At 35.8% G+C, this 20190-nt stretch overlaps 1 protein-coding gene across 3 annotated transcripts in view; it reads left to right on the top strand.

Annotated features, from left to right (window-relative positions):
• Trpm7 (transient receptor potential cation channel subfamily M member 7) overlaps positions 1 to 20190 on the top strand; it is an 84927-nt gene that overhangs the window by 27188 nt on the left and 37549 nt on the right. For all 3 annotated transcript variants that reach the window (XR_004388031.1, XM_032904142.1, XM_032904143.1), the window contains 9 exons: positions 1124 to 1248; positions 3428 to 3599; positions 5380 to 5554; positions 6713 to 6836; positions 8881 to 8953; positions 13967 to 14067; positions 15724 to 15858; positions 17528 to 17581; positions 19675 to 19815. Coding sequence is in view for 2 of the 3 variants with exons in the window: in XM_032904142.1 (XP_032760033.1) it covers positions 1124 to 1248; positions 3428 to 3599; positions 5380 to 5554; positions 6713 to 6836; positions 8881 to 8953; positions 13967 to 14067; positions 15724 to 15858; positions 17528 to 17581; positions 19675 to 19815 (1100 nt within the window). In the remaining variant the exon portion in view is untranslated. The remainder of the gene's footprint in view (positions 1 to 1123; positions 1249 to 3427; positions 3600 to 5379; positions 5555 to 6712; positions 6837 to 8880; positions 8954 to 13966; positions 14068 to 15723; positions 15859 to 17527; positions 17582 to 19674; positions 19816 to 20190) is intronic.

Here is a 20190-nt window from a genome sequence, read left to right as displayed (position 1 = left end):
TACCGATAAACTGGTAGAAGAATGGTAGTCTGCTCCTTTGGTAGTGGTAAAGGCATGTCCTTTGGAGGCTGGAGAAATGGCTCAGCAGATAAGAGCACTGACTGTTCTTGTAGAGGACATGGGTTTTGTTTCCAGCATTCACATGATATCTCACAATTATTTGTAATTCCAGTTCCAGGGAATCTGATACCTTTTTCTGACTTTCTTGGGCACTAGGGACATATGTGATTCACATACATGGAGACATGTATACACATAAAAATAAAATTGTAAAAGAGAAAAGTGACCTTTAAAAATTAAATTTTCATCCTGGCAGTGATGGCACATACCTTTTATCCGAGCACCAGAGAGGCAGAGGCAGGTAGATCTCTGTTTGAGACCAGCCTGGTCTACAGAGTGAATTCCAGGACTGCCAGAACTACATAGTGAGACCATGTGTCAAAAAAATAAGTAAACAAACAAAACTAAATAAATAAAAAAATTAACTTTTTTAAAAAATTATTTTTTCATTTATTAGCCTCCCTTTCTTCAAGATCTTTTGTATAATGTTTAGTTAAACATTATTTATATAAATCACCTTAATTATCTTATTCATATTTTATTAATAATTATTTGTTTAGACTCATCGTAAGACATTATTTGAGCATGGTGTGTTATAAGTAACAGACAGACAACTTTTTAAGATCTTACAGGACATTAACAAACATTGTGGCTTTTACTCTTGAATAAGAAGGGAAAGGTTTTAAGGTGTTAGTTGGTAAGAGCAAAGATTATCTGAATATGTTGAAAATGGACTGCTTTTAAGCAAGCAAGGCAGTGAGAACAAATCAGTGCTGATGTTATTTTCCTTGTCTTAATGTGAAAGAGGAGATATAATTGTTACAAGAAGAAAATTATCCATCACTGTTAGGACTAGCCGATGTGATAGATTCATTACATGGGTTTTGGACAGTTGCAGTGGATTTTATATTTGTGGTTTTGTTAATCTGTGGTTATCTTACAATTTTTATAAGCTTGGCTTTGGACCGTATAGCCTTAGAATCTTATTTTAAATAAATGTCATAAATTATAATGTTAGAATGACAGGGTTTTTCTAATGGTGAATAAAATTTTGTATGAACAGGTGTGGCAAAACATGTTGGTGATGCCCTCAAAGAACATGCTTCCAGATCATCTCGAAAAATTTGCACTATTGGAATAGCTCCATGGGGAGTGATAGAAAACAGAAATGATCTTGTTGGGAGAGATGTAAGAAAGCTTTTTTTTATGTCTTAAATTTGAGCTTGTATACAAACAGGAATAATGCTAGCCAACTTGATAGACCATATCAGACTTTCACACTAAGTTTAAAACAAAATTTTCAGGGGTCTCTTTTGATCCTTTGGAAAATGTTTATCAATATAAATGCTTATAATAGTGTTGGTCCTTCTTTTTTTTTGGTTCTTTTTTTTTTTTTTTTTTGTTCTTTTTTCGAACTGGGGACCGAACCCAGGCCTTGCGCTTTCCTAGGCAAGCTCTAACCACTGAGCTAAATCCCAACCCCAGTGTTGGTCCTTCTTATTTTCTGTTTTTAATGTAGAATGTTATTTTAATATATTTCCCATATAATATTTGTATTTGTAACTGATTTTTTGTTTTGTTTTGTTTTTCAAGACTGTTTCTCTATGTAACTGTTGTTGTTCTGGGACTTGCTCTATAGGCCAGGCTAGCCTTGAAATCAGAGATATAACTATTTAGTTTAATGTTGAGGATTAAGCTTGTCACCAAGAGTAGGAATCATATGCTAGCGCTTTATTCAAGAAGATTGAAGATGTGGACTGGTTTATAGATATCAGGAGCCTATTAAAGTAAAAGTGGCTGGACGTGATGCTGCAGTGCCAAGGGCTTTGAGGTGGGGCCTTACCTGGCTGAGGGCCTTAGGTTCATTGCTGATAGGGCACCCACAGAGGAAATAAGGTATCACCAAAGGCACAGAGAGAACCCCTCGATGGTCAGGGGAATTTAGCAGCTCTGACTGTCAACTGGTTATTTATACAAATTTCACAGAACAAAGATAGGCTAATGGTTATTGTAAGTGGTACAGAATATTTTTTGATTTTTCATTTCATGTCCATGGTTACAAGTTTAGTTATACAATTAGAAAATACAAACAAAAACAGATTTTATTATTAACCCTATAACTCCAATTTAAAGAATATAAAGAATGTCTCCTCTGAAGCAAACACATTTATTACATGACAGCCAGCTTTTAGGCACTCCAGGCAAACAGAAAGTATCTGAACCAGTCTTTTTATGAAATACTAATACCTAACTTACTTTACTGTTGTGTCATCATTTACCCTGTGAAGTAGGAAATGTTTGTTTTAGTCAGTTTAGTCCATCTGTCTTAGTTACTGAGTTGTAGCCCTTCAGGTGTGTATACTGTAGAACCCCCCGTCTTTAAAATTTCTTTGCTGAGAGCTCTACATCTATAATAAGAAGAGACCTTGAATATGTAACCTATTCTCCTGGATAGCAAGTTTGTCAATTGACTCTGTTTACCCTGTGTCAATTATGCTGTTTGAGGTTGCTCAGGGGCAGATACTCAAAGAATATTTCTGGAGTAATGGCCTCATCTAGCCATATGCTTATCTGTGCTTAATGATGTCCAGGGCATAAGGAAAACTTGTAAAGAGTGGCCAATAAATTTAATTTTAGTATTTTCCTAAAAAGACTCAGATATAATTTTTCTTAATAAAAGAAATAAAATGAATTATAATGCAGAAAAGTCCCCAAGAGTGCAACACGCAGAGACCACAACTCAGAAATAAAGTGACAGCAATTGCAGCAATCTGTTCCGCTTTGCTGGAACTACATCAAGCAACTGTGCTAGTTTCATGATTCTCAGTGTTCCCAGTGAATATGGCTGTGCCATTGGAGGCTTTTAATCCCAGCACACAGCACATGGAAGCAGAGGCAGACCGGTCTCTGAGTTTCAGCTGAAGCCAGCTTGATCTATATAGCAAAGTTCCAGGCTAGTGGGGCTTTATAATGTAATCCTACTTTAAAAATAACCAAGAGGAAAAATTAATGGTAATCATTTTCAAATGATACTGAATTACTAATGTCTGTTTTAAAAGACTATATTTATGCTTTGGAAAAAAATCACTTTGACATTTTGCTGCTTTTTTATTGTCTTCTGTATTGTACTTTACTCACTTAAATAAATTTATAATTAGCACTGCATATTTTACTGCTCCTTTTGCATGCATGATAAAAACATGGCTCATTTTATTATTGCTCTTCACATACTTAAAAGTTTGTTCTTTTTCTTTATATATAAATGAAAATAGAATTATACGTTTTATCCATGGGTCACTTCAGAATTTATTTTACACTGTGTTGCATTCACCTCCCTTTCATTGACTCTTGTTTTCCTGTTGTTTAGGTGGTTGCCCCCTATCAAACCCTATTAAATCCATTGAGCAAATTGAATGTTCTGAATAATCTACACTCCCATTTCATCTTGGTGGATGACGGCACGGTTGGAAAGTATGGGGCAGAAGTCAGACTGAGAAGAGAACTTGAAAAAACCATTAATCAGCAAAGAATTCATGCTAGTAAGGGAGTTCATAGATTTTTTTTTTATTATTGTTAAAATACTCAAAGGTGTATTAATAGCCAGCAACATACTTGAAAAGTAGCACATTCTTTGAAGTAATTATACTTTTCTTTACATAGTAAGAGAACCTATAAAGCAACTAAAAAGCTGATCTAAACAAAATGGTAAGACCCAGGAAAAGACATCCTAAAAGAAAAGTTTTGTTGTTCTCATTGTGGGTTGTTTTTTTTTTTTTTTTTTTCTTTCTCTTTTTTTAAACTTATGTTGATATTTTTACAATATCCTATACAAACCCCTGTAGCTCAGGGTACTTACTAACATTCTTAATGTTTGTGGTCATTCTGATACATGACTTTGACTTTCAAGATAGTGATATAAAAGGACCAATATCACTTTGTTAAGAATTAGCTTTCCCTACAGTTTATAAAATAAGTCTATATTGCTGTTGGCACATGGGTCTTAAAAATTGATATTCTTGGAACAGATTTTTCTTTCCAACTATGACGGAACTTTCGCTTTCAACATCTATATTTTATTACAATCTGAAGTAGTTCTGTAACCTAGTATACAGAGAAGGTGAACTCTGATGAAGTGATACAGAAATATAAAATAACAGAACACGCATAGTGGAGTCACAATATTTGTGAAATGGAGTAATTTAAAAAATATTTTGGGGGCTGGAGAATGGCCATTAGTGGCTGAGAGCACTTGTTACTCTTGCAGAGGTTCTGAGTTTAGTTCCCAGCACCCAATCAGTGTCTCAGACCATCTATAATTTCATTTGTGGGGGATACAGTGTATTCTGACCTCTCAGGGCAGTAGGCACACGTGTGGTCCATAGATTGGCATTAGGCAAAACACTTATCCAAATAAAGTAAACAAATCTCTAAAAATTTTAAATTTTGTCTCCCCTACCCTGTGGGGTGACTGGAGGTCACAAGATACACCTGGCAGTTGGTTCTCAGGGTTCACTCTGTGGGACTTGGGGGTTGAATGCAGACTATCAGAAGCTTTGTTAACTGAACCATCATGGCCACCCTGAGAATTTGCAATGCTGTACAAATCTACAGTTAGACATATTCTGTGTTTTGTTACCACATTTAAGGTTGTTGTAAAAAATGAAGACTAGTATTCTTCACTAATTTTTTTATCTATTGTAAAAGTCTTCCACCCTTAATGATCAGTTCCCCTTCCGTAGCTCTCTCTAGTATTAATTTTTATACTAATGCCTCAACTACTTGGAATAAGAAGCATTGTAAAAATAAATAAAAATAGGTATATGATAGAAATTCAGCTAATACAGTATTAAAATGTAAAATCCCCCCCACCCCTGGTGGCTTATGCTTGTAATCACAGCTCTCAAGAGACTGAGACTAGAGATCTGCTTGGGTTACATATAAGACTTTCAAAAATAAGAAAAAGAAAAGGCTAGACATACTGAACCACAAATTATTCCTAACATACCTTGTCAAAAGTTCAATTAATAAATACACAAAGATTTGTTTTCAGTTAATATGCACATTCTAGTTGGTATTAAATCATATGTTGAATTTCCTAATTTTTCACCCAGAGGCGATTTCAGTGAATAAATGTTTAGAGCACTATTATATTGGTGCTTGGTTATTTATATATATACTGGCTATTGCTAACCTTCAGTGTTCAAGGTAAAGCCGACTGTCTGACAAGTAATTTTATTTTAATTTTTTTAATTTAAAATAATTAAGATTAATTTACTGAGTTTTGTCAGAATTTACTAATTAAACTTTTACCCTTTTCAGGAATTGGGCAAGGTGTTCCTGTGGTGGCTTTGATATTTGAAGGCGGGCCAAATGTCATCCTTACAGTACTGGAGTACCTCCAGGAAAGCCCCCCTGTTCCAGTTGTTGTGTGTGAAGGGACAGGCAGAGCTGCAGATTTACTAGCATATATCCATAAGCAGACAGAGGAAGGAGGGTGAGTGTAGAGTATAGCATACTTTACAGTATAGAGTGCTATAGCTTATGTAATACTGGATTTCTTTGTTTATTTGATGAGAATGAAAATCTCAATTTCAGTAAAATGCTTTGTTCAGACTTACGGCAGTAGTTTGTCTCATACATTATTGGTATGAAAGTACAATCTTTTTGATTTTTTTATTCAAAGGATTATTTTTATTATTGCTTCAGAAATATACCTTTGACCTGATTGTTTAATTTCACATAATGGTTTTTACAAGTAAAGCGGGTTTTGTTTTGTTTTTTAAGATTTTTTTATTTATTATGTATGCAGTATTCTGCCTGAATATATGCCTGTAAGCCAGAAGAGGGCACCAAGATCTCATTACAGATGGTTGTGAGCCACCACTTGGTTGCTGGGAATTGAACTCAGGTCCTCTGAAAGAGCAGTCGTGCTGTTAACCACTGAGCCATCTCTCCAGCCCTGTATAAAGTTTTTGTTGTAGGGTTATTTGTACAAGATAAAGACATAGAATATCTACCAAAAGAGGCCTAAGTAAGTGATGGCATGTGTATACAGTGGAATGACGACAGCTGAGTAACGAGGAACCTGTGTGTTAGAGTACTCAGCTAGGGCAGCACACACGATGGCATGTGCAGAGTAGTGTGTCCCTTATGCAAGGATGACATGCAAACTTGTGAAGCATTCCAAACTTTTAAAGAAGAGTTAAGAAAATTACTAAATAAGATCTCAGAGCACCGTGCAGGCTAACAGTGATTGCTGAAGAGAGGTGAACTGTAGAAGGCAAAGAGAAGAGGAAAGGAGATTTTGATTATGAATTGCTCATTGTGATACTCTGAGGCATGTAAAGTTTCCGTGTTTAAGGCGCGTTGGAAAATTATCTTATAAAGCCATAGGATATAGAATTGCCATTATGATACCTTGTGAAACCCAAGTACTAATACTACATCACATGCTTTGTTTAAAACATTCACAAAATAATTCAAAGTGAAAACACTCTACTCCTCTTCTTATGCCAAGGATTTAATAATAGGTATCTCAGGAAATTAGTTTTTAATATTAGTACAGAATCTCTAGAAGCTTTGCTTGTATTTCATTTTCATCCTACAGAGGAGATGAAATGAATGAAGTAAGTTGATTTTCTTCTTCTACCAGGAATCTTCCTGATGCAGCAGAGCCTGATATTATATCAACTATCAAAAAAACATTTAACTTTGGCCAGAGTGAAGCAGTTCATTTATTTCAAACAATGATGGAGTGTATGAAAAAAAAAGAGCTTGTGAGTAGATTTCAGCAGATTAAGCCTGTTATTTATTCTAATTCATATATTGTTTCATCTTTATGTTTTAAGTTTTTAAAGCTGTTCTGTCATTTCCTTATTGGTCTTCAATTGAGTGACATAGAAGGGCTAATTTTCATACAATATTAAGACTATGTTCTTTTAAGGGAAGTTTTATAACTGAGACTTAATTGACTGTGCCTAGTATTTAAGAAGAATGCAGAAAAAGAAGCAACATGGTTCAGTGGCTACTGGTGCTTGCCACCAAGTCTAATGACCTGAGTTTGATCCCTGAATTCACCTGATGGAGGGAGGAGAGAACCAACTCTCACAGATTGCCTTTTGACTTGTTTGAATTGCTGTGTGCAATTCTCTCTCTCTCCCTCCTTCCTTCACCCCCTCCTCTCATATATAAACACACACACACACACACACACACACACACACACACAGAGAGAGAGAGAGAGAGAGAGAGAGAGAGAGAGAGAGAGAGAGAATTGTAGTTGTTAGTGACTTCTAATAAAATGTCTGGAAAAATCTTTTAAGACTACTAGATTAAAAGTCTGTGCTGCTTAATTTTATACATGTAAACACAGGCTTATATTTTTAGAGATAAAATTTTAACAGCTCTGTCAGTACATAGAAACATGGATTTGTTGTCTGTTCTTGGCCTTTGGGCCTTGATCAGGTGTTGATTTGCCTTGTTTTGACTTTCATTGCAAGCTTTGTTCTCCATGAAATGAAATTAGTTGAACTTTTTACTAGTGTAGTAATCATCTTTTACTTTCTGAAAACTATCCAGGTAAAACCCCCTAAATTGCTTTATATTTCACTTGATTTACGTTCCTTCCCCCCCAGAATATGTGTGCTGCAAGGCATAGTGGTGCCCACCTGTGATCCAGCTCCTGGAGGGTGAGCAGGAGGGTTCTGAGTCGCAGTACAGCTAGAACAACTTTATAAGTTTTCTTTAAAAAAGTGTGTGTTGGGGGGTCACTTGAATAAGTTTTCACTCCGTAGAAAGAACAGCAAGATGTGCTCTGATAGTAATCTCTTGTCTCTACCCACAAATTGCTTATGTAAGCTAGAAGACATAAAATAGGGTAAAAAGAAGTGACTATGTTAGGAAACAAACAAGCCTTTAGTTAGTCTAGGCACACAGGAAGCAGGGTGCAGACAGGGCTACGCAGGGAAACCTAGTCTCAACAAAACAGAACAAAAAAGGAAAAAGAAAATACTGTTTTTGGATATGTCTGCTAATGTGATTGATGTAAGTAAAGAAGTCTTCATTTTCTGTTCTGTGTTTAGGTTTGAACTGATTTTAGATCACTTAGATCTATAGATTTAGAGATCTGTATAGTTATAGCAATATGTTAAGTGACTACAGAAATCTTTCTGTTTAAAAAAACATTTTGTGTGTATGGTTGTGTGGGCATGCATGCATGGAAATCACTTTGTGGAGTCAGTTTTTTTCTTCCACCTTTAGTGGCTTCACGAGGTGGAACTTAGTTGTCAGGTTTGTCTTACCTTTCCTGTCTTAACCTTTTTCTGTTGCTGTGAAAAGGCACCATGACCAAGGCAACTTAATAAAAGAACATTTAATGTGCTCTCATAATTTGAGAAGTGAGTTCATGGTCACATAGTAGGGACCACAGTGACAGGCAAGCATGGAGCTGCAGCAGTGCTGAAAGCTTACATGTTGAGATAACCACAAGGCAGGGAAGTTAACTTCTGGAATGAAGGCTTTTGAAACCTAGAAGCCCCATCCCTGGTAACAAACCTTCTCCACTCCTGATCCCTCTCCAATAGTTGTACCAATGAGGGTCTAAGCATTCAATTATGTGAGCGTACAAGGGCCATTCTTATTCAAATTGTAATATGTGGCAAACACTTTTACCCACTCAGCCATCTTATCAGACATATAAATATCTGTTTCTATACAAATTTTCATATAAACATTTCTCTTTATATGGTTTGAAATTATTTTTTGTTTTATAATATTTTAGCTTTAAAAATGAAGAAATAATATTAATATATTCTTAAATAGATCACTGTTTTCCATATTGGTTCAGAGGACCATCAAGATATAGATGTGGCCATACTTACTGCACTGCTAAAAGGTAAGGATTTTTTATTTTGTTATGAATCATTGTCTTTACATAGCCCTGCTGTCCTGGAAATCACACAGATCCTTCTTCTGCATCTGGCTCCTAAGTGCTGAGTTTAAGGTATGAGCCACAGATGCCAACTAAAAAGGTAAGATTCTAAAAACATGTTCTCTTTAGAGTATGTTCTATTTATATAAGGTAGAGCTTTTTCATGTCATGGTCAGAGGAGTTGATTTTTCAGTCATTTTCTTTATGAAAGGCACAGGTTAAATTTTAAGTTGGCAACAAAATAGTTTTATAGACTTAGAGTTTGTGTCTTGAAGATTTAACTGGATGGATGGAAGGATGGATGGATGGATGGATGGATGGATGGATGGATGGATGGATGGATGGATGGATTCATTCATTCACCATCCATCCGTCCATGTGTTTTTATATCCACATAGACATGAAATGGGATGTATTTCAAAAAATGACTTTAAAGGTAATCAAGTATTTACTTGATAGAAATAAGAGCTTACTTAAATAAGCTAATTTCTTTTGAAGAAAATATGAAAACCATGTGGTCTTTCTGAATACTAGATACCCAATGGTTTTAAAAAAATATCATAGTGATAAGTATTTTCAAAATCAGAAATGAAAATTATGCCCCATTGGGAAATTATGTCATATTTGTATATAGGGCAGGATCAAAAGTCTTGTTATCCATTAAGGTGTTCCAAATATTAGATTACAACAAATTATCACTATGTTTTTAAACCTAATATAATTAAGTATAAATCATCTTTGATCAAGAGATGCTTAAGTGTTCAGAAACCATAGATGTAGTAAGAAAGAGAGATGACATAAATATCACAACATAAGATAATAATAGAATACTATTTGTACTGTTTGCCATAGATTTTCTGTGTGCTAGCCCTTGTATGTAAGTGGACCATATCTTATTTTATCCTTCCATTGGTTCTACCTGCCCTGTTTTCTTTGTCTTTTCTTCATTTTACAAAGGAAGAATCTAAGAAATCAAATGATGAAGTCAAGGAATTTTAAAATCACCTATATTGGCCCATTGAGATGGATTAGTGGATCAGACCACTTTCCACATGAGCTTGAAGACCCTAGTTCTGTCCCTGGAATCCATAGTGGAAGGAGAGAATCAATTCATGAAAGTTGCCCTCTGAGCTACATGATGGCTGTATCGTGAGCACACCCAAACACATGCACAGGCACCCACACAAAGTAATTTGAAGGCTATAACTTAAAGAAAAAAATGAATGCCTTATGGAAAAAACGAATATGAAAATTTGAAGAAGAATCCAAACACTTAGATAATGAACTTGTATTCCATTATTATACAAAAATAGAAATGAGACCTTCTGTGTCCTGGCCCTAGTCCAATAAATGTAGCTCTCAATTCTTTTTTTTTTCCCCCACTGACTTTTTATCTTTTTTTCGTTTCTTTTCTTGGATATTTTCTTTATTTACATTTCAAATGTTATTACCTTTCCTGGTTTCCTATCCAAACCACCCCCTACCCCCATCACACACACTCTACCCAACTCCCTACCTCCATGAGGTTGCTCCCCCACCCACCTACTCTATCCTGCCTCTCCACCCTGGCATTCCCCTACACTGGGGCCTTCACAGGACCAAGGTCCTCTCCTCCCATTGATGCCCAACAAGGCCCATTCTCTGCTACATATGCAGCTGGAGCCATGGGTCTGTCCAGGTGTACTCTTTTGTTGATGGTTTAGTCCCTCAGAGCTCTGGTGGGTTGATATTGTTGTTCTTCCTATGCGGTTGTAAACCCCCTAAGTTACCCCAGTTCTTTCTCTAACTTCTCCATTGGGGACACCGTTCTCAGTCCAGTAGTTGGCAGAGACAGCTATATCAGGCTCCTGTCAGCATGCACCTCTTGGTATCTCCATAGTGACTGGGTTTGATGACTGCATGTGAGATGGATTCCCATGTGTAGCAATATCTGGTTGACCTTTCCTTCAGTCTCTGCTCCACACTTTGTCTCCATATTTCCCTCTGTATTTCTTCCCCCTTCTAAGAAGTACTGAAGCATCCACACTTTGGTCTTTGTTCTTCTTGAGTTTCATGTGGTCTGTAATTTGTACCTTGAGTATTCTGAGCTTCGAAGTCATTGTTTTTAATAGCTTAATAGTAGTACTCCATTGTGTAGATGTACTACATTTTCTGTATCCATTCTTCTGTTGAAGGACATCTGGGTTCTTTCCAGCTTCTAGCTATAATAAATTAGGCTGCTGTGAACATAGTGGCGCATGTGACCTTGTTATATGTTGGAACATCTTTTGGGTATATACCCAGGAGTGGTATAGCTGGGTCCTCAGGTAGCACTATGTCTAATTTTCTGAGGAACCGCTAGACTGTTTTTCAGAGTAGATGTACCAGCTTGCAGTCCCATCAACAATGGAGGAGTGTTCCTCTTTTTCCACATCCTTGCCAGCATCTGCTGTCACCTGGGTTTTTGATTCTGATTGGTGTGAGGTGGAATCTCAGGGTTGTTTTGCTTTGCATTTCCCTGATGACTAAGGATGTTATTAAACATTTCTTTAAGTTGTTATGTCTCCCTTTTCATTTCTGATTCTGTTAATTTGAATACTGTCTCTGTGCCCTCTAGTTAGTCTAGCTAAGGGTTTATCTGTCCTGTTGATTTCTGTCAAAGAATCAGCTCCTGGTTTTGTTCTTTTAGTTTTTACTTGGTTGATTTCAGCCCTGAGTTTATTTCCTGTCTACTCCTCTTGGGTGTATTTGCTTCTTTTTGTTCTAGAGCTTTCAGGTGTGCTATCAAGCTGGTGACATATGCTCTCTCCTGTTTCTTTTTGGAGGCACTCAGAGCTATGATTTTTCCTCTTAGCACTGCTTTCATTGTGTCCCATAAGTTTGGATATGTTGTGCCTTCATTTTCATTAAATTCTAAAAAGTCTTTAATTTCTTTATTTCTTCTTTGACCAAGTTATCATTGAGTAGAGCATTTTTTAGCTACCATGTGTATGTGGATTTTCTGTGTAGCTCTTAATTCTTATCAAAGAAGTTTGTTTTTACATAAGACAGGAACCTTTACAAAAAGCTATAGCTGCTTAAAATGTAGAGAATAACTATCAGTGGGATGCCCATTCCCAATTGCTACATTTACAACATAACCTGTAACCTAAGACAGGAACATTTTGAAAGAGAGGAGAGGAAAACTGTTAAAAGCTAGGGGACTAGGAAGTTGACTGTGATATTGTATCTTCTAGATAAGACAGTGTTACCACGTACAATCTCAGTGCTATCTAAACAAGACCTGAACAATGACAACACCATTGCTAGTTGGTGAGTCTTAAAAGCCCTGCTCCTGGATGAAGAGCTACAGGCAGTTAACCACTGCTGAGACAGGGAGACTTCGTCTTCAGCAGGAAGAGTCCCACATTTGGTTATGCAGCACTGGGTAGTCATCCTAGAACATAAATTTCATTTATTAAAAATAATTAAGTAGAAGTAAACTGTAAATAAGTGCTACCTCCTCCCTTCCCAAACAGAAAATTGCAGATCTTTTGCCTTACGTAAATGGTGCAACCATCTCGAAGCATGCTTTTGGTGTATCAGAAATCTTAAAGTGATATTCTTAAATCCAGTAAATAATCAAACATAGACTAAAATATACTTGAAAATTTTCAGAGTAACCTAAACATCTGTGTACTGAAATGTTAAACTATTTCAATTTAAAAGATTAACACATAAAAAATATAAGGCAGCTACTAAAGTTGTGTGTTTAATCATATTTGCTCTGTAGATTTTACCTGACTTTAAACTCATGATAGCCCTCATGCAGCTTCCCCACAGCAAGGATTACAGCTGTTACTGTCATGGTCATCTTTTATCCCATTTCTTCATATCTCTGTCTCTGTCTCTGTCTCTCTCTATACAGTATGTGGGCGCGTGCACGCGCGCACACACACACACACACACACACACACAGACAGATAGACACACACACATACACACACATACACACACAGAGTCACATGATTCAGGTACCTTCTTTAGTCTCTGAACTTGGAGTTCACAGATCCAGTGAGACTGGTTGAGAAGCAAGCTCCAAGGACCCACTAGTCTCTCTTTTTCCTAGCCCTATCCTAAGCCATAGGGTCACAGATGTGTCACCATATCTGTCTGTCTGTCTGTCTGTCTGTCTAACTTCTCTATCTATTCAAAGGTGCTAGGGATCTGAACACAGGTTCTCATGTTCTCATAGCATATCCTTTACCCGATCTTCCATCTTCACATCCACGATACTATTTATTCCATCTTTAAAAAGAAAGTTACATGATTTTAGCTGGTGTGTGTGCACATTTGAATGTGCCATGGTGCATGTGTAGAGTTGTAAAACAACTTGAATTGGGTTTCTCCTTCTACCATGTGGAGCCAGAAGATGGAGCTTAAGTTGTTGGGCTTGGCAGTAAGTTCTTTTACTCACTGAGCCATCGTTAGATCCCATTTAATGTAGAGTATACCCCTTTCCTAATAAAGTTTATGGTTATACTTAACATTTGTGCAGAAAAGTACTTGAAAAAACATTTTTCAGAATTTTTAAGATATTGAGTATTTTGTCTGTGATGGAAACAAATCATCTTTGTTTTCTCAGTTTCTGCATTCTGATTTTTTTTCAACTGAGGCTTTTTTTTTTGTTTTTTTTTTTTGTTGTTGTTTTTTGTTTTTGTTTTGGTTTGTTTTCTGGGTATTTGATTGTTTGTTTTTTGTTTTTTCTGAGACAGGGCTCTTACTCTGTAGACCAGCCAGGCTGGCCTCAGTCTCAGAGATCAGCCTGCCTCTGCCTCCTGAGTCTGGGATTAAAGGGGTGCACCATGTCTGGCTAAGCAATATAATTTTTATACTTGAACAGTAATGTTCCATCTTGGCGTATATGATCTATATAAAGTAAAGGGTTCTAGGGAAAGTTTATAAGTGCGTAGAAGGTGATGGAAACATATTTACCTACTGGTTTTCTTTATTCAATAGGTACTAATGCATCAGCGTTTGACCAGCTTATCCTTACACTGGCATGGGACAGAGTTGATATTGCCAAAAATCATGTATTTGTTTATGGACAACAGTGGCTGGTATGTAGATAATCTAAATACATAATATAATGAAGTTAACCACAGTGGACCTTTAATAATTTGCCACAGGTTTTATATTTAACTAACCACAGAATGAGTATTCTGTATGTAGTCAGATCTACTGAACATGTACAGATGTTTCCTTTCTTATTCCATAATCAATACAGTTTTAATATCTGCTTCTATTAAACTAAGTATCTTGAATAATCTAGAGATAGAATATTTTCGTTACTGCAGACAGCATACACCATTTTGTTAAAAGCATCCATGAATTTGTGTCTCTGAACCAGGTCCTTGAAATAGTCCCCACCACAAAAAGGAGTGATTATAAATTAAAAGTATAAGGACTGTGTTTCTACTCATATTTTACCTTCTTACCCACATATAAATATTAATAGTAAAAGTCATATATCCTTTACAACTTTGTTTTTTAATAAGGTATGAATATCTGTAAAAATTCAACAGTTGAAAAAGTCATGGAACTCTTGTTCTGTGTATATAATTCACTATAGCATGCCACGATGTTTGTTCAGTTCCTGTGAAGTTCCTCCTATTTACTATTTATTCATGGTTTATCTTTCTGCTCCTAGCAATTACATTTTGTGAGTTCAAGAGTATTTTTTAATTGTGTCCCGTCTTCACCTGCTCCCCCACCCCTCCCGCACACATGCACTATGTTCACTGCCTGAAAAGTGTCTGATAGTTTTTGTTATATGTCTAAATCCCTATGGAGACATGGTAAATGTGTAGTGTATCAAAGTAAAATTAAAGTAGGTTAGAATGTAAATATTATAAGTAAGAACAAATAATAGTTTGCACGTGATGAGAGAAAGAAAATAATCATATATAAAATAGGAATACTGTCCGTGATAAATTATAGGCTATTTGTAGAAAAACTTCATTCTTTTTTGTTTCTTTCTTTCTTTTTTTTTTAGTATAACATCAAACTATTTTCCTTGTCAGAGTACTGAATAGAGAAAAAGAATTTTTTAAAGCATGCTTCTGTCTTAATTTCATCATCTGTAGCTAATATGTGTGGTTACTAGGTAAATAAATATACATTAGAGTCCATACCCTCCTCTAGGTAAGGAAAATTAATAATGATTTGAAGATAGTGATATAAGATACTATAGAGAAATTGTGTAGTTGTATGGCAACCTCTGGGAACAGAATCAGAATATTTAAAATAATGATTTCCAAAATAATTTTTTGCTACAAACATCTAATGGTGAAGTAATGAAAGTATAGCTGGGATGTAGTAGTTGGTCTAGTTTGTGGGGAACCCTGGGTTCCATACCCAGCATGACATAAACTGGGAGTGTCGACACGCTTCTGTAATTGCAGCACTAGAGGTGGAGGTAGCAAGCAGGGACATCTACTCCCTGAACCATCCTGGCCCTGTTTCTCAGTTTAATTGATGGTGGACTTCTTGTAGCTTCTTTCTCCCACCCCCGTATAACCTTTGTTGTCTTACAAATAGAACATTTGTGTGATGTTATTTAGGGAGTACAGTGAATCTAATTATTTAGGTCACTGTTTGCATCGTTCTAATTCTATTCCCAAATTATTTGAGAATATATAAGTATAACTCATAAGGACTTGTATTTAAGTAATCAATAGTTGGAGGATGTGAAATCTATTAATTTGATACTCTAGGTTGGATCCTTGGAACAAGCTATGCTTGATGCTCTTGTAATGGATAGAGTTTCATTTGTAAAACTTCTTATTGAAAATGGAGTAAGCATGCATAAATTCCTTACCATTCCCAGACTGGAAGAACTTTATAACACTGTAAGTCTGAAATTTCTTTGTTCACCGTTTTACTGTCTTCTAAATGCCATTTTACCTGAAGTGCATATGCCTCTTGATAAAGTTTTCAGTGTCTTAGCTGCTACGGGGGAGAGATGCTCCATTCTGATAATTGTTACTATGTGACAGCCTGAAACCACTATACTGTTGCTGTTCTAGAGGCCCTCCTCTATTAACATAGTCACACAGTAAAAGTGAGGTTGACTTAACCCATCTTTGCTTTACCTTTATACTTTTTAAAAGAATAGGTCAACTTCTTACTTACAGGATGTGTTATTTTGGATTTTTTTGACTCTTGTTTATTGGAAAGCATATACTATATTTTTCTTCTTGTTCCTTACGTCTTACGTTCATTATTGTTGACCTTCTGGGTTTTTTGTTTTTTTGTTTTTTTTTTTTTTTTTTTTGGTGTGCTGTTTCACTTTTCTTGTAAAAACTTAGTTTTTTTATTTCATATTTCATGTTAGTACTACTAAGGAGGGTAAATACTTCATGGTTTTCTGTGGAGCCACTGTAAATTTAATTAAGCTCTGCTGTGAAGAATACTAAACAAAGCCATGGATTATAATTTCTAAAACACTGCATACTAATTCATCAATTTCTACTGCATTTTTATTCTTGGGTGTCTTTGTAGTGCTACTTGGTCATTTCTAATTAACTTTACTGTCACTGTTAATCATTTTAATTTTCTTACCTATATCTTTTAATCTCTTTCCTTGATCAAATTCATTTTTTCCCCCCTGGAGCTGGGGACCGAACCCAGGGCCTTGTGCTTGCTAGGCAAGCGCTCTATCACTGAGCTAAATCCCCAACCCCGATCAAATTCATTTTTAATAACATATTTAACTGTGTCTTTCTGTGGATTAGAAACCTTTTGTATCTGTACTATATTGCTTAATTGAAATAGAGACTTTGATTGTTTTAAAATTCTGAGACAGGGTCTCACTATATAGACATGGCTTGCCTACAACTGTCAATGTAGATCAGACTGTCCTGGAACTCAAAAGTGGGCTGCATCTGCCTCTAGCGTGCTGGGATTAAAGGCACTGTAAGGATTAAAGTGCTGTTTTCACTATGCTGGATGGATGGTAGTCACATTTATGCCCTTCCTGTTTTCCTCCCGTTGTTTTATTCGGTACCTCAACTTCAGATACTGTGTGTTCTCAGTATATTTTCTATTTTCTAAACACAAGCTTTTTAGAATGTTGATTACTTGATTATGCTGGCCTGCCCTTTTCTATCTAGCCTTCATTTATTGAAATTTTATTTTGTGCTTAAAGCAGGTCACATGCTCTACTGATTCCAAGAAACCTACTAGACTAGTTAAGAACAATTTCCCTGTGTGTTAAAATTTTCTTTTAAATAGGATTATATTCTTATTTTGGTTTTATTTGTTAATACTATCTACTATAATTACCCTGATCCTTATATGTCTCCTGTCTCTTGTTAACTCATGTAAAAATTAAAATGATTACTCACTTGGATAAACATGGAGTTTTATCTCTGAAATATAAATCAAATATAAACCGATAAAAGCGAAAATTGATTGTATTAGCAAAGAAGTATTTAGAATTTGCACAAGAGATTAACAAGAAGGGAGATTGTGTGTTTTAGTCTAAATCTAATAGGTTCCTCGTATTTTTCCCTAAAGAAACAGGGTCCGACTAATCCAATGTTGTTCCACCTCATTCGGGATGTCAAACAGGTAAGAGACTATCTTTGTTATAGTGAAACCTTAGCTTTTAGGGTTTTTTGTACTTCTTCCTTTTTTTTTTTTTTTTTTTTTTTGCTTCCAGAGCATTTTTTAAAATGGCAGTAGAAACAACAGCTCTTTGTACAAAGTAACATAAAACTATCTTTGTCATAAGAGCTTTGGCTCAACTGAAAGTAAGGACCCAGATTCTATTCCTAGCACCCACATGGGAGCTCAAAACAGTCTGTTACTCTAGTTTCCCAGGGTCTTGTGCCCTCTGCTGGTTTCTAGATACCAGGCACATGTGGTCCACAGACACACATATGTGTGAAACAAGTTTATGGTTAAAAAAAGCTATGAAATTAATACCAATTTTCTAAGCTTCTAGTCATATCAAATAGAACATGATACATTTTATGATATTCATTGGTCCAGAAAAGGAAGATCAGTGATTGAATATGTCTTCTTTATCTGATCAGAAATATCTTCCTAGACAGTTGTCTAACTGTAAAGTGAATGAGTGAGTGAGTGAGTGAGTAAGTGAGTGAGTGAGTGATGTACTAAGTATTTGGTCTCCATCCCTGAAAAAAGACTGAAATGTGCTGCCCTTCCTTAGCATTAGTCACAGTGGACTCTGCAGTATCTGAACAGATAGATGCAGCATGACACCTCTTTTCTCCTCTTGCTGTACTGTAATTTAGTCATTTTAACCATTTCTTAATTGATTTTAGTGTCTTTTAAATTACTGGTGGGAAATACAACTTGTTTTCTTTTTGTTTGTGAGATCTCTCTGCCTGATTCTCAAGTCCCAAGCACCACCACACCAGGCAGTAGTTCAAATATTTGAAGATTTCTAAAGCCAAAATACTTTTTTTGTTATATTTTGATTTGAGACAGCTCTGGCTGTCCTGGAAATCATAGAGCTCTACCTGCTTCTGCCTCTGCTTAACGCTGGAGTTAAAGGCATATGCTACTCTGCCTGGCTTAAAGTACTTTCAAAAATTCATTTTGTAAACACTTTCATGTTCTACTGTGAGTATACTATTAATATGCCCACCCCTACACCCCCCTCCTTTAAGACAGTGTCTCTTTATATAGACCTGGCTGTCCTGGATCTCAATATGTAGACCTGGATGGCCTTGAAATCACAGAAATATGCCTGCTTTTTTTTGCCTCATGATTTCTAGAATTCAAGGGGTTTGCCACCGCCACGGGTAATAAACCAAGCTTAATACAATTTCCATTTTTGTGGCTTTTTTTTTTTTTTTTTTTTTTTTGTAATATAGAACAAACAAGGGGTTGGGGATTTAGCTCAGTGGTAGAGCACTTGCCCAGCAAGTGCAAGACCCTGTTCGTCCCCAACTCAAAAAAAAAAAAAAAAAAGAAAAGAACAAACAAACTTTTAAGAAGTTGGTAGTTTATATATTAGAGAGTTGAAAGTTACAAATTTAAACATTTAAAAAGCAGGGGATTGATATTGATATGAAGGCAGAATTAGTTATTAATAAATAACATTCATCTTGTAGATTATCTTTAATATTTAATAAAAATTTTAAAATTCTGAAGTGTATACATTTTATAATTTCATAAATAGCTTATATTCTAAACGTTCATTTGTAAGTTGATTTACTGTTCTAGAATAATAAAATTGCAAATGATAGTTAAATCCTGAACAAGTGTATAAAAATGTGTGTGGAATGCAGTATAGCTAAGAGAGAAAATGTCTGTTTAAGAAGCATTTGTGAATATTTCTGGGCTAGTCTAGAAACAATACATTTTTGTAGAAAATGAAGTTTGTGAGATAATAATTTATCTCTAATAGTTTATAGCCTCTGTGTGTGAAATCTTGGAAGATATAATAATAAGCTGTCTCTCTGTATGTTGGACTTACTCAACCAATACCTAAGACCTCAAAAATGTCACCTCCTCACGAGTCTTAACTCATATAAGGAAAGAGAAACAGTCATTTATTTCTTTTGTAAAGATAACTCTTGGCAATACTTTTTATAGCAAATAAGTATTTCCTAATTTGGCAGATATTTCTATTCCTAGGCATGGCAAAGTAATAGTAACATTATTCTGTCTATTTAATATTTTGTTTCCAGGGTAATCTTCCTCCAGGGTACAAGATCACTCTAATTGATATAGGACTTGTGATTGAATATCTCATGGGAGGAACCTACAGATGCACATACACACGAAAACGTTTTCGCTTAATATATAATAGTCTTGGTGGAAATAACCGGGTATGTATAATTTTGGTGGTTAAATGTTAAGAATTAATTACAAGAGCTCAGTTTGATGGTTCATGCTTATAATCTCAGCATTTGAGAGGCAAGCGGTGCAGGAGAATGACTGAGTTTGAGGCTAGCCGGGTTTACATAATGAGTTACAGGTTAGCCAGAACTGTTGGTAAAACAAAATAAAATTAAGAGGATAGAAGTAGTTCCAAGGTAGAATGGTTCCCTAGTTTGTATTAGTCAGTCTTTAAGTTAGATGCCCGGGATCATAAAAAGGACAGAATGTTAGTTGCATTAGAACAGTGGCAGTTCAGGCAGTAGTGGCACACACCTTTAATCCCAGCACTTGGGAAGCAGAGGCAGGTGGATCTCTGAGTTTAA

The sequence above is a fragment of the Rattus rattus genome, chromosome 5, assembly GCF_011064425.1.
Source record: "Rattus rattus isolate New Zealand chromosome 5, Rrattus_CSIRO_v1, whole genome shotgun sequence".
In the NCBI taxonomy this organism is placed as follows: domain Eukaryota; kingdom Metazoa; phylum Chordata; class Mammalia; order Rodentia; family Muridae; genus Rattus; species Rattus rattus.
Note: the sequence above shows the minus strand (reverse complement) of the source record. Positions and strands in the feature narration are given on the sequence as shown.